Here is a 17,656-nt window from a genome sequence, read left to right as displayed (position 1 = left end):
GAAAGATAAACAAGTAGAAAGCATAACAGTAGTAAAATATATCATCAGAAAACAACATGTATGCATAAATACAAGAAATCATCGTAACAAAGCTAGGACACATCCATACTCTCCCTTAAAAGTCCTCAACCTTAATCGTACGTCTTCACGAACTGTTATCCTGAACGGCGTTCTTGGAGAGGTACAACTCTACCAAATATTGCCTAATTCGCTCATCCAAAGTAAACTTCGGCCTGCCTCTACTCCTTCTTCCATCCACTGTCATGGATTCACTATCCTAAATGGCTCTGTTGACTGCCTCCTCTTCACATGCCCAAACCATCTCAATCTTTCCTCTTTTAACTTGTCTGGTATATTATATACTCCTAAACATTCCCTGAAAACCTCACTTCTTATTCGGTCTAACCTCGTGTGACCACACATCCACCTCAACATCTTCATATCTGCTACCTCCATCTTGGGCGCTTGTGTCTTCTTGATGGCCCAACAATATGTCCCGTATAGCATAGCAGATCTAACTGCGACCCTATAAAAGTTCCCCCTTAATTTTGTTGGAAACCTCCTATCACACAAAAACAAAATTCAGTGGTTGCTCTCCATCTACAACAACCAACTTGGATGCGGTGAGACACGTCACTATTTATCTCTCTGTCCCTTTGCACAAAACGATCCTAAGTACTTGAACTTAGTTGTTTGTGGGACCACTTGACCCTCAAAGGTGACTTGAGTGTTCTCGTTTTCACCCGCACCGTTGAAATCACAATAAATGTATTCAGCCTTACAGCGACTAATCCTTAAACCTTTGCCCTCTAAAGTTGGTCTACATTCCTCTAGCCTCGCATTCAAGCTTTGTCTAGTTTCAGCAACTAACCATGCACCACAAAACGTCTCTTGAATCGACTTGGACAACTCATCCAAGACAACTGCAACTAGAAACGGACCCAATGCAGACCCTTGATGGAGTCCTACTTCCACCAGGAAAGACTTTGTATCTTCTACAGCGCACGAACCCTAGTTATAGTCCTATCATACATATCCCTTATTAAGTCTATATACTTCCAACGGATCACCTACCCTCCAAACTTTTTCAAATCAGTCTACGTGGCACACTGTCATACGCCTTTACAAGGTCAATGAACATCATAAGTAGATCCCACTTCTTCTCCCTGTACTTTTCCATTAATCTTTGTAGAATGTGAATCGCTTCCATAGTTGAGTGCCCTGGCATGAAAGCAAACAGGTTTACGGTAACCTAAGTTTCTCTTCTAACCCTAGTCTCAATTACGCGCTCTCATAATTTCATAGTGTAACTTAGTAGCTTAATCCTTATGTAGTTCCCACAATATTAGACGTCTCCTTTTTCTTATACAAGAGCACTACAAACTGTGTTGCTTAAAATTTTTATATAGTTAAATTTTTATATGATTTTATTTTATTTTATTTTGACAAATATAAAGTGTAATGAATAGTTATTTTAAATTTTATTTTGATAAATATAAAGTGTAATGAATATAATTTTTTTTTTGTAAACAAATGCATTATAAGCGAGTCAAATACAAAGCCTTATGTGATATGTTAACCATATTACTGTGTGTTTCAACGTATTTGATATAGCTCAATGTAACCTATATAAGCATTGTGGTTAAAACAAAACGTAAAGTAAATTAAATTTATATTGTACAATCATAGCGTTTTATATGCAACCTAACTCATACATAGGAAAGTAAAAAAAAACATAAAACGTGTATAAGGAAAAAATTGACGTGTAGTCAAAAGAGATAAAATAGAGCTTTAAAAAACAACAAAATGACAAAAGAAAACACATTGGGTATACAGAAGTGTTTTGTAGTTTTGCAAAGTGAAATAATCAAAGTCATGAGGTGTAATATATAATAAATAATATAATATTACTTTTACCTGTCGCGTGTTGCTACGAGGTCGAAACATAAAGCAACTTTAATTTATACCTTCGAATGAAATGTATTATATTTGACCCCACTCGGTTTGGAGCAAAATTTACGTCAAAAGGCGGAACATCTGAACATGTACATAAAAAAGTATGTTAATTTATTATATTTGATCTGACTCGTTTACAAAAAAAAAAAAAGTTTATGTCGAAATGTAGAACTGAAATTTATACCTACGTGTAGATAAAAACACGCACATAAAAATAGTACTTTTAAAGTAAATAAACTGAATGAGTAAACTCGAAACAATAAAAACTTGAGGGGTCAAAATGATATTTCACAAAGTTTTAAACAATAAGATAAATTAGTTTTTGAAAAAAAAAAGAAATTATTGAACTACTAAAGTTAATGAAAAAAAATTAATAGGTTAAAAAGTATATTATATGTTGTTACAGGGCTAAAGTTGAAACATTAAAAATTGAATGAATTAATATGTAAAACTTGTAAAATGAAATAGGGGTTATAAATGATAATTTGAAAAGTGAAAGGGTAGCAAAGCCCACCAATTTACGAATTGGAGGGGCTATAGATTCTATTTAAATATACAATACAATTGTTTGTGCTCTAGATGGGTTTTAAGTGAAAAATACATTTTGGTGGGAAAAAATATAACTAGTAAAATCTAGAAAAGAGAAGGGCCACATATGAGTAATTCACCGACATTTAACTATTGGTTAAAAAATATATTATATGTGATATAGGGTTAAAGTTGAAACATTAAAAACTGAATGGGTTAATATGTAAAACTTGTAAAATGTAGGGGTTATAATTGACAATTTGAAAAGTGAAAGGGTAGCAAAACCCACCAATTTGCAAATTGGAGGGGCTATAGATTCTATTTAAGATAATATACAATACAACTGGGTGTGCTCTAGATGGGTTTTAAGTGAAAAATGCATTTTGGTGGGCAAAAATATACTCAGAAGTAGTAAAATCCAGAAAAGAGAAGGGCCACATATGAATAATTCACCATCATTTAACTTTAAGAATATGTACTAGTAGTCACCGCGGGTCCATTGCAAAAATCAAATGGACCAGTCCAAGCGTTATGTCATGCATTAATCATATGAAAATGCATGTTTCAACATACTTGGTTCAACTCAATGCAACCTATAAAAGCATTTCGGTTGAATAAAAAAGGTAAAGTGAATCAAATTTATACCGATAGTTATAACGTAGCGTATCAAATAAACATAGAGTACGTATAAAGAAATAACTAACACGTGTAATTAATAGGGCTTATTATAGCTTTAAAAATATTGAAACCACAAAAGGAAAAAAGAAAATACGTTCACGTCAATGGCAACCATGAGTGTTTTGCAAACTGAAATGACCAAAGTCACGAGGTGTAAACATCAAAGACTATGGTTTTTAATATAGATATATAATAGTTATAATATAGTTGTAATTTTACTTGTCTTGCATTGCTAGGGGTCGAAATGTAGATCGAGTAACCCGAATTTATACCGTCGTGTGAAAATGTATAATATTTAACTACACTCAGTTTGGTACAAAAGTAACGTCAAAACATAGACCAACTGGAAATGTACATAAATAAGTACGAAAACGTATTATATTTGAGCTGATTCGTTTCCATAACAAAGTTTACGTCTAAATAAGGAACTGTACCGAATCTGTACCGACGCGTAATACATACGTAAAGTTAGTTTTTTTTAATAAGGAACGAAAGGGGTAAACTCAAATAAGTATTTTTAAAAATAAATTAGAGTACGAAAATCACCAAAGAAAATAATAGCTTAAAAACGTATATTATATGTGGTATAGTAATAAAGTTAAAACATTAGAAACTTGAGTGTTTAATTTGTAAAAATTGTAATATATAGTAGTAGTCTAAGGACCAAATCTGTCATTTTATGAAACTTTGACGCTAGTAAAGTCAACAAACTTAAATTACGATATGTAAAAGCTTGATGGTGCTTATGAAGAAACCATTGTAGTAACTTAAATTGCAATATGTAAAAGTTTGGGGTGCTTATGAAGAATTGTAAAAGTCTAGGGTGTGCATTTGAAGAAATCACTGACATTCCAATTTAAATTGTAACTAGTAATTAGATTTGTGCGCATTACGGCGCGAGTACATTTTAAACATTGAATTGATTAGTACAAACGTTATATGATGCGTTAACCATATGAAAACACATGTTTTAATATATCCAATTTAACTCAATAGCATTGCGATTGGATCTAAATTACCTAAAGCAATCATTTTTTTACTGTACAATCATAACGTATCGATACGTGACCAAACTCATACATAGGAAACGTACATAAACGCATAAAACATGTATTAAGGGAAAGCTGACATGTGTAATCAAAAGGCACAGTCACATCAAGGATTGAAATTTTACTTGTAGCACGTTGCATCGTGGTTGAAACGTAGAGTAACTCTACTTTATACTATTGAATGAATATGTATTATATTTGAACCTACTCGATTCGGAGCTAAATTTACGGCGAAACGTAGAACAACTAGAAACGTATAGCACGAAAATGTATTATATTTTGCCTGATTTGTTTCTAAAAAAAGTTTACTTTGAAATGTATTCCAACTCGAATTTGTACCGACACATAAATAAAAATACGCATGTAAAACGTAGCTTTTATTTTAAGTAAAGGAACAAAAGGTAAACACACAAATAAATTTTCCAACAAAAGTTAACTTCAAAATGTATACCAACTTGAGTTTCTAACGACACGTACATAAAAATACGCATGTAAAAAATAGTTTTTTTTTTCTTGTAAGTAAAGGAAAGAAGAGGTAAATGCGCAAAATGGAGTAATAGTGAAGGAGATAAAAATGCAAATTTTAAAAGTTCTCATTAAACTTGTAAAATAGAGTAGCATTTTAAAGCTTAAAATTGCAATGTTTTAAGTTGAGGAGTATAAAAATTTATTAATAGTAAAAAGGTAAAAAAAATGCAAATTCTCAAAGTTAAGGTCAAAAAATGCAAATGATCAAAAGTTATGGGGTAGGTGGGAAATCCTCACCGACTTTCTTCTTTAAGGTTATAAAGAATATTGAGTGAAGTATTTTCTACATGTTTCTAATATGCCAAAACTACGATAAGAAGCTTTTATATAACAACATTGAGTCGAAGTACTTTCTTATATTATATATACATGCTAAAATTATACAGTAAGATTTTTTTTTATTCAAAATAAGAAAGTGTCTTGGTTTTTATATCGTACTATCCCTTTTAAAATCTAATACTTTCATTACAATTTTTTTATACTTTATAGTTTATACACGTCGGGAGTTCTATAATTTCAAAATAAAAGATACCGTTTCCTTATTGTACTTGTATGGCATTAAACATTTTTTCGTAACACATTTAGGCTAAAGAGTGTGGGGGTATGAGTTGGGTCTATTAATGGATTGATACACCACCCTTTTGTCTCATCCACGTAAAACTATTAACGGATTGCTACACCACCCTCTTGCTTTATCCATCATGGTTGACACTGATTAAACCATGACAAGCATGAACCTCATTTCCTTTTTCAATATTTCTTTTTCCTTTTCACACAAATAAACTAAAATAAGAGAATAGTAGTTTCGGTCATCCACACCCTTATGGCAGGATGATGGATTAGAAGTGGGTGACATGACGCTGATATAGAGGGTCATGGTGACCACGAGAGTAATGACCACACCCTGTAGCCTTAATTGAGTTTCACTAAAAGAAATTTTTGTTGAAGTTTTAGTAATACTATAATCACGGTCAATAAAATTAGTGGACATTGTTGATTTTAAAAGTGATTGGCGAGTAACGGTTTTGAATGGTGAAGTAGTTCAATCATCGCATCAACAAACTTGACTTATATAACGTATGATCTCATTTTGATAGATTATTATATTATAATGTGTATATCAAATATTTTTAATAATTGTGAATATTATATGTGTGTTGGGAATCAAAACTTGGTTAAGTGAAATAGGAAAGAACACACTAAGACCATGTGTAGTGGTATAATACTATAATGCCCCCATCATGGGGCGTTTTGCGTCATGTGGCGTCCTAGTCAGCAAGGGGTTATAGCAAAAGTGGTGTAGTGGTATAATGCTCCATAATGCCCCATTCAATCATTTTACAATCATTTCACATTTATTTTTTTTAATTTAAAACATAAAATAACCTTCATTAATTTAAAAATAAAATTACATTACTTGAAAAAAAAATTAAAAAAAAAACTTAAAAAAAACCGAAAGTAAAAAAAAAAAAGCAGAAAATAAAAAAAAAACCGAAAAAAAACTGAAAAAAATAAAAAAAACATAAAAAAAATAATATGATCTAGAGTCCATATTTTTCTTTAATTTTTTGGCGACGCATTTGCGCAAGAATCAACGCATCGCCTTGTAGGTGGTCGATAGGTTTGGACAAAAACTCGATGTCCTTTTCCATTTGCCTCGCCTCTTGCATCTCGTTAAATTTTTTTGTTTCGGCCATTCGTTCCTTCATAATTTCATAACGTTGGTGGCCGAGATCTCGAATGTCTTGGAGACGACGGTTCATCTCCTCGAAATCATCCTTTAACTCGAGATCGGAAGACGACTCGAGCGTTTTTTTCCCGGCTCCCTTTCGTCAACATTGCGGGCATCCGATGTCGGAGTTGACGGGTCAACGGAGGATGATGTTTTTGACCTTTTAGCCCGACGTCTACTACTAGACGTCATTGGGTTAACTACCGCCCACTTTGGACTTTTTCGAAGTAGCTCCCACGTCACCTTCACCGCTCGGGCGATTATCGTAGTTACGTTGGAAGACTTCTTGAAACCCATGACACTTGTTGTTGATGTCGGTCCATTTGCTAGAAATTGAGTCTTTGTCCCGATGTTCGCCTTGACCCCACGTGCTAAAGAAGAGTGCACGAACCCTATCCCAAAAAACCGGGCCCGTTTGAAAGTTTGCTACAAAAAAAAATAATAAGTTGTTTGTTAAAAAATAAAATAACAAAGTAAGTAAAATAATATTTATATAAAATAGTTACCGGTCTCTTCGTCCTCCGAAATGTCGACATACGCCCGAGTCAACGCGTATTCCTCTTCCTTCGTCCATTTGATTATATTTTTTGTACGCCTCGGTGCGTCCTTATCTTTCTTCTTATGCGACCTTTTGCCGCGTTTTGATGTTTCTTGCACCGGTTCGGGTTGCGTCTCCGGTACGACTTCCACATCGGGTTCGGCTTCGGGTTGTGACGGTTGAGACCCGCCGGCTTGACCATAGCCGAAAGTTGGAGGAACAAACGGAGGGGCGCCACTTAAGTAAGCCGCGTAAGTTAAAAAGCTCGGGTCCATTTCTTGAAGGTTGAATGGGGTTTGCGGTTGGGTTGTGTTCGGGTTTGCGGGTCTAGCGGGGACACCAAAAGGAGGGCGGAATGGATGCATGATTGTATAAAAATTAGAAGATAGTGGGTTTTTTTTATAAAAGTTGGAAGAAAGTGGGAGAGATAGTGAGTTTTTGTATAAAAAATGGTGTGAATGTGGGTTAAATATATATATAGTGGGAATTATTTAAAATAAAAAAAAAATAAAGAAAGTTACCGTTTGAACAACGGTCGAATTTTTGGTGGCCCCACATTTTTAAGCATTATTTTTAAAACGCCGGAGACATTTTTTTTCGAAAATCACGCCTGACAACGCCCCCTGTAATGGGGGGTGGGGCGTTATAGGGCGTTTTCGGGCAAAAATTTTAAAAAAAAACGCCCCATTACGCTTGGTCTAAGAGAAATTAGTTAAAAACGTAGTCAGCAAACAAATAAACCACAACTCGCTTTATTTAGGTTTACAATTCAAACCTATTTGAACTAGACTCAAATACAAAATCTCCCTAGGCTCCGATTAGTTATCGATTAATCCTGAGTAGTTATTGACTAATCCGGTTGTAAAAATCCCCCTAGACTCAAATACTTATAATCGGAGGTCCACCGAATAATGGCCGATTAATCGCTAAGTGGTCAGCAGTGGTCCTATCCCGGCCAAATTTCGACAAAACCTTATAAATTCCCTAAACTTATAAAATGGGTCAACGAGGGGTTAAAACATGTCTACTTGAAAAATATGTATAAAAATGTGTGTGTATATAAAACTAAAAATTACATATACAAATCCCAATCTGAATAATCCCTACTAAGGGGGTGTTTGGTGTTGCGTTTTCAAAATAGATTATGCGTTTTCAAAACTGCGTTTTGAAAAAGCATGTAGGTACAAGTTTCTCCAAAACTACGTTTTGGAGGCAGATAATCACTTTTTCATCCACACACTTTTTTAGATTATTTATGTTTTACAAACGCAATAATCAAATAATCACTTCAAAACGTAATCCCAAACACCCTCTAATCCCCATTAATCGTTAATCGGTACCTCTACCGACCTACTAGCGCCTACCGATTCATACAACACTGCATATAATTATCAACAATCCTTCATTAATAATTATCTTAGTCTGAATAACAGGTATTATCAGATAAACATAAACCGATATTGATAACCTTCCTAGTCGCCGACTTGCGTTGGAAGGAAATAGACGCCAACAATCACCCCCTAATTTCTGACGCGTATTAGCCTATTAGGGAGGTCTTAAACTCCAAGCAATTCTCGCATTTCCTTGAACTTGATTCTTGCGAGGCCTTTTGTTAAAATGCCCGCCTTTTGTTCATCGCGGCAAACATGCTGAACCATGACATGTTCTCTTTTAACACATTCTCTAATGAAGTGGCAACAGGTGTTGATGTGTTTACTCCGTCCCCTGAAATACCAATGAGAGCAATAGCCGACATATTGTCCGCTTTTAAGATCACCTTCTGCATCGCTTCCGAGATTCACTTAACAATTCTCGAAGCCATAATACTTGGCAAGCGGTCGCGGTAGCAGCCATGAACTCTGCTTCGCAAGATGAAAGAGCCACAACTGCTTACTTCTGAGAACACAACTTAATCGGATGACTTCCATAATAATATAAGTGTCCCGTGGTGCTTCTTCCGTCATTTTGATCCACATTGTGGCTACTATCACTGAACCCGATTAAACTCTTGAATCCTCGATGTTTGATCCCGTAGTTCATAGTCCCCTTCAAATACCGTAGAATGTGTTTAACATCTAAAGCAAACGACTCCTTTGGCTATTATATTTTTGAAAAAAAGAATTCCGTTTATATCTTCTTACTTCAAACTCAAAACGATTACAAACTAATGGCAGGTAGACGAGCAACAAGCTGCGCCACTACCCCTTTCTGAATAGCAAACCCTACACTGCTAAACACAAAATTCTGCCCCTTAACATGTGCGGTGTTACTACTTACCACCTGTTGAACCCGCTTTAGGAACCGCACCGCGTCAGGGGCGATTATATGTAACGACTCACAACTCCGACTAAATAAGACAAATCCAGTCAAGTGTGTAACAAATACCTTAGACAACCCACTAGTTGTCTATAATATGTAGCGTCCATATCTTCTCCTTGTTTGTCCTTCGAGAGCTTTACACCCTGTTCCATTAGGCAATGAGCTAAATTACAAGTTAACATACCCGCCTCCTTTAGAATTCTCTTAGAGCAAGCTTCTTGCTTTATCATAACCCCTTCGGTATACTTTGACACACATCTATACCCAAATAATAAGTTAGCTTTCCCAAATTGCTCATCTCAAACTTGTTCACCATTTGTAGCTTGAATTCACCAATCTCATTGGATGAAGTTCCGATTATTATAAGATCATCGAAATAAAATCATTCAATTTGCGCAGAATGGTTTTTATTCTTGAGCTCTATCTTGGTGTAATGAGGGCCGGCTCAACTATTTGAGACCTAAAGCAAATTCAAAAACTTGAGACCTTTTTCCAAAAAACAAACACTATTTGAGAAAAACCCCTCTTTTACCCGGGCTTGAGACTGGCAAAATAAACTAAAAGGTTTATTGTTGGCGAAGTTAACTTTTTTTTTTTGTATTTTTATATATTTTTTGTATGTGTAAAGATAAGTTCAACCCATCCCAAATATCATACATTAAGCCTCAAAATACTTAGGCTTGGGCCGGCCATGGGTGTAACAACATCATTGCTTTGATTTTTGATAACCTATTCATCGTTCTAGATTCGGGGTATGCTGCCTAATTGCAGCGAACCACCATGTGCATTGCTGGACCAGGTTGCATTTGCAAGTGGGCTTCCAGGTGGGCCGCCTTGGTTCGTTTCAGCTCCTATCGGGCTGCCTTCGGTTCCATCAGAAGACCCGTGAGGTGTTGTGATGTCTTCCAGCCTTGTTTCAACCCCAAACTCCATCATGTTTTATTGATCTTTTGAATTTTCCTTCTAATCCCAGCCTTGAGTTTCATCAAAATCAACTTGATGCCTTGGTCGTCTAGCTTCTTCACCTTAAAGTTATGAGTCTTGTTATATGCTAAACACCCAAAGATTCTTAGGTGTCCAATATTTGGTGTCACATCCTGGTTTTTCGACACCCCGGGCGTACGACCAATCAGTTGGTACCTGTTTTGATTAAATTGCAGCGGAAACATTTGTCTTTCTTTTGTATTAAACAACTCATAAGTTGAATAAAATATTTTTCATAAACGGAGAATTAGAACCCCTTGTCCATACAAAATGTTTCTTTTCAAAAGGTAACTTTTTTCATCTTTTCCTTCTTCTTACAGTTATACCAAATTCATGCTACAAGGTTTTATCGTGCCTAAGGAGTCGTAATCCCTTTAGCATCTACCGTTGCTAAACACATTCATTCATGATTACTTGAAAACGTTTTGAAAATTATACGTCAGTGAAAAGCTGGTGAAATAACATTTAACAGACCGTATTTTCATACAAGGCATAAGCAATAGTAAAGCTATTTGCACACATACTAGTAAGCTACACATTCAGTGAGTGGCATTACTCGTGTGTACCATCGTGAATAGATACCCGGTTTTACGTACAATTTACCTATCGTTATTACATACTCGGTTTTACGGTTTCGCAACATGTACCAATTTGATCAAATTCACGTGTTCCAAATGCTTCAGTAAACTTACTATACATGCTAAACATATTTAATATAAACTCATGCCATATTTTTTAAATATAAAACATTTTAAAATTTATAAAAGAGTTAAAAAGTATTCACCTTTCATAGCTCATGCTTAGAAAAGCTTAGAATTTCTGCATCTTGCGGGCAGTGGCGGACCCAGGAATTTTTCCACGGGGGTGCGAAACATTTTTAAAAATTTTAGGCCCCTATGTATATAAGTAAAAAAAATCGGTTCGTATCAGGTCGGGTCGGGTCATGTAAAATAAACGAACATCAAACTAAATTTATATAATCATCAAAAACATGTCAAACCTTGTTACAAACATAATTAAAACGTCGACGCCCTACGGGTTTTCATTTTTTGAAATCTATCCAAAATATCATCTAAAACTAATTTCTTAAGCAATTCTTTCTCTATATGACATAAGTTCATCGCTCCATAACATAATGTTTCAATTTTAATTTTCAACTATTCAAGCCCTAGAAATCATAACGTAAGTTGTAATCACCCTAAAAATATATAAACAACATAATCATCCTAAAAATATATAAACAACATAATCACCCTAAAAATCATCTAAACAACCATAAACAACGTCAAAACACATAAAATTTCAAACCTATTTAACAACTTTATTACCCTTTTTTCTCCTATAATATCAACCAAAATCATCAAAATACAAAGAAACTTACCCGTGTTCGGATTCCGGTTAGATTTGGTGTCAAACGACGGTGGTATGGTGGCTGATTACGGTGGTCGCCGGCTGCTGGACTGTTGCCGCTGGGTGATGTTGTTCGTTGGCAGTGCAGGGACGCTAGAGAGAGAGATAGCGGGAGAGAATTTCTAAAGGTTTTGGGCTTTAATTATTTTATTATAGTTTGAAATATTGTTGAGTTTGGTTAATGGGCTAAGACTTAGTGGGCTATCTTGTTAGGAATTATAAGTGGGTAAAGGTATGGGTATTTGGGTTTAGTTAGTTAGGTATTAAAAGTTATATAATTTAGGTAGTATTTTTTTTTTAAATAAGAGTTTACTAAAAAAATTTAAAATATAAATTGATAACACTTTTTACCTAGGGGGTGCAGACGAAAAATTTCAAGGGTGCGGTCAAAAAAATCCATGGGGTGCGGACGAAAAATTTCAAGGGGTGCGGACGGGATTTTCGACGGAATTTAGCACTAATTTTTTTTCCCCGGGGGTGCGCCCGCCCACCTTAGGTTGGGCTTAGGTCCGCCCTTGCTTGCGGGTTGTCAAACATCCCTACGACTGCGTACTAGTAATTATCACAGTCTCTTGCTCCATGATTTTATTATTTTTAATTTTTTCTCTTATAATCAATATTATATATATGTACAAATTATAGTCTTAATACCTCGTTAATACTAATAATAAGTTCGGGTAAGTATTTTACCTTTCAACTAGGGAGGAGCAAAATGGACCCGGTACCGGTACCGGTTCGGTACCGAATTTATCGAACCGGGTACCTTTTCGGTACCGACTTTTAACATTTTCGGTACCGGTTCAGTACCGGTATTTACCCTCAAATACCGGTACCGAACCGGTATCGGTACCGAACCGTACCGAACCGGGTATATTCGGTACCGGTACCGGTACCCACTTTTGAGGATTTTCGGTACCGGTACCGGTTCTTTCGGTACCGGACGGTACCGAGCTCATCCCTACTTTCAACGATGACTAGATTATGAGAGACCCGTGTTCACAACTCGTATATTCCTATAGTCAGGTACTCGGGTTCGTCACAACTTCACTGGTTATTGCATCCTAGGGCTGCCCAAAAAGCTCGCGGCTCGAAGCTCGCTCGAATTTAGCTCAGAAAAAGTTCGCTCGATATGGCTTGATTTGAAAGTGAGCCGAGCCGGTTCATAATCGAGCCGGGCCCAAGCTTGCTCTAGCTCGACTCGGCTCATGAACAGCCGTATAATGCATCCCTTTACCACTGACAATAACGGAATAAACTCTTAGAACCCGCCGATGATTTTATAAATTACCACCACCTAACTTTCGTTTATCTTTTGATTGGCACATAACCAACGTCTACCAATTACCACCCTTGGTTGGGGTTGTTGTCAGTAACTAACCAATCATCCGACCAGAGGTGTCTCTGAGAATTTACATATCCTGATCGAGCTTGAAAAAATGTGCCCTCCCGTTTTATTTTGTTATTATTTAAAAAAATCAAATTAGTATTGGGTTTAATAAACCTAATTTCAAGTAGGCTAAATTCTAAAACCATAAAAAATGATTTGTAAATGAGCCTATATTGAAAGTGGCATGTGTTTACTATTTAAAAAAATAACATATACCTATCGATTTTTTTTTTAAATCACATACCCCTCAAAATCGTAAGCCTTATACGGAGATCCTCCCTGCACACCATCAAAGCCTCCATGCATCCGACCACTATTAATCACCACCTTTTTGCAAATAGGATCACTCTTTACTTGCACATACAAACTTATTTATATACAACTATTATAAATATGCGTTCAGATAAGAAGGGTCATTGGTTCAAGGGTTATTTTGCATGTGGCAGCATAGTTCCTTGCCATCGAATTTACCTTGCTACTGGAACAAGAAGAATTGTCTAACATATTTGATGTTATGTGGTATTGAAATTTAATATATCATATTGTTATAATTATCCATAATAATTTATATTTATAATACATAAAAATGTCCACACTAATACTCACGGCTAACTCACAACATTATATAACTAGGATTAATATAAATCCTTAAATGACCATTTGACACTTTAATCTAAAATTAAATGGTCGCTTGTTTGTATTACTCCTTAAATGATGTTTGTTAATTTTTTTTATGCATGTTTAAATATCTCACAACTCATACAATTATTTCACTTGGTAAATGCTCATAAAAATACTTGGAATAAATATATGACGATATAAATTTCAATATGATTAAATGGTACCTTATAATACTTAACTCGTATAGGCACATCTTATTTCGGTTAGCCGTATTATTCGTTAGTTACTCGTTTCAAATATTTGGAATATAAATCCAAATAAATGATTTATACTCTAAAAAAATAGGATGTTACATTTGGCGCTTATCCTTTATAGGCGTGTGGAGACTCTGTTTAAAACATAGGTTGCGTGACTAATCTCTTCTCCCCACATATAAGCTGGTACACCTTTTGCTTTCATCATGGACCGAGTTGTACCTAGATTTTCTGACTCCTTTGCTTTACTAAGCCATCTTGTTGTGGGGTGTAGGGTGCAGTGAGTTGCCTTAAGATACCATTATCTTTGCAGAATTGCTATCTGTTGGTAGTGTCTTAATCGTCTTGCGACTCTTTGTTTCCACAGAAGCTTTGAAACCCTTGAATGTATTAAAGACTTGATCCTTTAACTTTAGCATAAACTTTCACATATACCTTCTATAGTCATCAATGAAAAGAAACATACAACGATTATCGGTTGGGGTAGGAGGGGATATAGTTCCACATAAATCATCGTGGATTAATTTAAGTAGATCTCTTGCTCGAAATTGTGCCTCTGTAGGGAATGGTTTATTAGTTTGTTTTCCCAAAATGTAAAGTCACAAATCTGGTTAGGTTTATTAATCTTGGGCAATCCTCGAACCATACTTTTATTCGCCATCTCCTTTAGGGAATCGAAGTTCAGGTGCCAAGTCTTGCATGCAAAATCAACGCTTCATCTTCTAAGTTTGCATGCAGACATTCTAAGTTTGCATGCAGACAAACTGGTATATTTGCTTCAATGTGGATTTTATAAAGACGATTGCTAGTTCTTGGTACCTTCATGATAACGTTCCCATCTTTATCAAGTAACCATAGATACTCGTTTTTCGTCCAAATTCTACATCTTGTTTCGGTTGCATGTCCTTGTACTTTAGGTTAGGTATGTAATAAACAGTGGAAACTAACCTTTGCTTGCCGTTTTTGCATTTAAGTGAAATGGTTCATTTTCCCTTGATTTCAGCATCAGAACCGTCCCCAAACTTTACTCGCCCTCTTAGACCTTCGTTGATATCTGTGAAGAAATTTCTATCACCAGTCATGTGATTACTAGCCTCGTTATCAAGATACCACGTTCCAGATTCTTTGGTATCTTCTTGATAGTTCTTAAGCTTATCTCTTCATTCAAATAAATTCTTCAATTGTTTTGACCATAAACAACGTTTTTGGTCCATCTTCTTTAGTTTCTACATAGTTTGCTTCGACTTTGTCCTTTCATTTAGGGCAATAAGATGTGAAGTGACCAAACTTATCACAATGAAAACATCAAATATTCGGTCAGTTCTTCGGGTTGCCTTTATCACATTCATCGGTTCGGTTTTGGGAGGATTGTTTAGACCCGTGTGCTTGGTTGTAACCCCGCCCTGTCCCCTTCCTTGGTCGTCATTGTTTTTACCACCCCTACCCTTTCCCCGACTATTATCATTACTTCTAGTGGGGCAAGTAATATCAGTTTCTAGAGTAGTAACTTACCCAGGTCCTCGGATGTGGCTTCCACCCCTTTTAACCTTTCTTCAAACGCCTTAAGTCTCCCAACGGACCTCATGGAAAGACATAGTGTTCAGGTTTGTGAATTGCTTGATTGAAGCAACCATGGATATATACTTGGGTGGTATGGATGCAAGTACCTTGCGAACCAGTTTCTTCTCCTAAAAATAAAACCAAGCGAAACAGTTTTCAAAACGAGTTGACTTACCCTCCTGAAAAATCATCCACAGTCTCTTCGTCTTTCATCTTATAAGAGCCTCTATATCCGCTTGCAGTGTTTCAAGTCTTGCCTCCCTTACTCATTCGGCTCCAACTTACCAGGTCTTTAGAGCGTTCTAGATTCCTTTTGCAGTAGATAATTGAGAAACCTGGAGAACGAGTTCTTCTGGAATTGCTTGGAATAGAAGGGCCACCGCCATGTGATCCTTCTTTGGTTCAACCTCCGTTCCTTCGACTGACTCTAGTGCTTCTAGTATTCCATGAACTCCGAATACTGCCTTGATTCTGATTCCCCGTATATTGTAATTCCTAGTACTCGGAATCGGGCACTAGACCCACCATCACCACCTTCACCGTCACCTTCAACCCACCAACTCCATCGTCACCTTCAACCCACCATTACCACCTCCACCGTCACCTTCAATCGGCCACCATCACCTCCTCCACCGTTAACCCACTGTAGCATCCCAAAAACGGATTTAGAAATCAAACCAAATTAACTAGGGATGAGCGGGTAAAATATCGTTAGTGGTAAAAGTTAACCTGATAAACATTAGGATTTAATTAAATAGACCTAATATTAAATAAAAGTTAAATGAGTGTTCTTTTAGAAAATAAAGTTTATAAAAAGGCCCAGGCTATCGGTACTTAATTTAAGTCGGGTGATAGCATCCCCGAACTTAGTAAATCGAATTATCATGTTCATTTAATAATCGGCATGAAGCAAATAGCTAGGAATATTAACTTAATTTATAGCGAGTAAAAACTAGTCGTTGCAATAGTATCTGTTTATAGCGAGTAAATTAATTATATTGTTACGAATTTTATTTTTTATATTTGTTTAGTAATAAAAATAATTATAAATTTTAAATAGATTATATAAATTAGATATTGTTTAAATAAAATGAAAAGTAGATGATGAGGTGGAAAATGAGATGGAGGTTTGGAGTGATATAGAATTGTTTAGTGTTATGGGGAAAAAGTGATGTTTTAAATGGACGAATGGTTATGGTTTGGAATGATTTGACATGCTGATTAAGTAGTCGGAATCTGGACCACATACAATATTGTGGGTGCTCTTAGCATATCTGTAGCTATCCAACAGCATGGAATATTGGAATTTCTAAAAGACGTCAATAGAATAGAATAGAAAAAACGTCTCCTTCGTTATTTTACAACTTTTGCGAAGCTCGCTGGTACACTTTTTTTCTTTCTTTTAAGAACCTTTCATTTTTTATCACTTACGTTAAGGCTACTCGGTGTGGGGGTTCGTCCAGGCCCGGCGACACCCCCCAACACCATTTCCATAGGGGAGGCGATGACAAGAGTGGCAGCCAGAAAACGTTGAAGACGGGGCATGTGAGGACAAAATATAGCCGTTGTAAACGGCTAGAAATTTAAAAAAAATATTTTTTCTTTCCCACTTTATATATATATATACCCTTTATTCCCCCACTTTTAACCCAAATCTTTCCAGTCTCTCTCACTTTTTTATACACCACCGTAATTTAAAAAAAAATATAGGCATGTCTTCTTCTTCTGCTTCATCGTGGTGTTCGTCATCTTCGGATGTCATCTTTGGATGAGGGAGATTTTTTTTTTGCGAACTTCGTTATGCACGCAACACAAATGATCATGAAGGAGGAGGAAGAGGAAGAAAAGTCGTCACAATCGCAAACTAGGGCAGCCGCCTTAAACCGAGACCGAGAAGGTTATCTTTATTTTTCGGTGAAAATAATACATTTGACTTTTTTAGTGTTAATAATGTTTTTAATTTGTTTTTCGGTGTTAATATTTAGGTGGCCATGATAGTTTAGTGGCCGATTATTTTGCCGACGAACCTGTGTACACGGACACGATGTTTAGACGTTGGTTACGAATGAGTCGTCGACCGTTCTTTCGTATAGCAGACGACTTGGCGCAATC

General features: G+C 36.0%; 1 protein-coding gene across 1 annotated transcript; it reads right to left on the bottom strand.

Annotated features, from left to right (window-relative positions):
* Positions 1 to 261: 261 nt before the first annotated feature.
* LOC110876260 lies at positions 262 to 1,210 on the bottom strand. The gene is made up of 3 exons (XM_022124437.1): positions 1,111 to 1,210; positions 680 to 995; positions 262 to 562 (listed from the first exon to the last, which is right to left on the bottom strand). Exons 1-3 carry the CDS (start codon positions 1,208 to 1,210, stop codon positions 262 to 264), a joined length of 717 nt encoding a protein of 238 aa, XP_021980129.1.
* Between the last annotated feature and the right edge of the window lie 16,446 nt (positions 1,211 to 17,656).

The sequence above is a fragment of the Helianthus annuus genome, chromosome 9, assembly GCF_002127325.2.
Source record: "Helianthus annuus cultivar XRQ/B chromosome 9, HanXRQr2.0-SUNRISE, whole genome shotgun sequence".
Taxonomy (NCBI): Eukaryota; Viridiplantae; Streptophyta; class Magnoliopsida; order Asterales; family Asteraceae; genus Helianthus; species Helianthus annuus.
The sequence above is the reverse complement of the archived record's forward strand: the minus strand, read 5'-3'. Positions and strand labels throughout refer to the sequence as shown.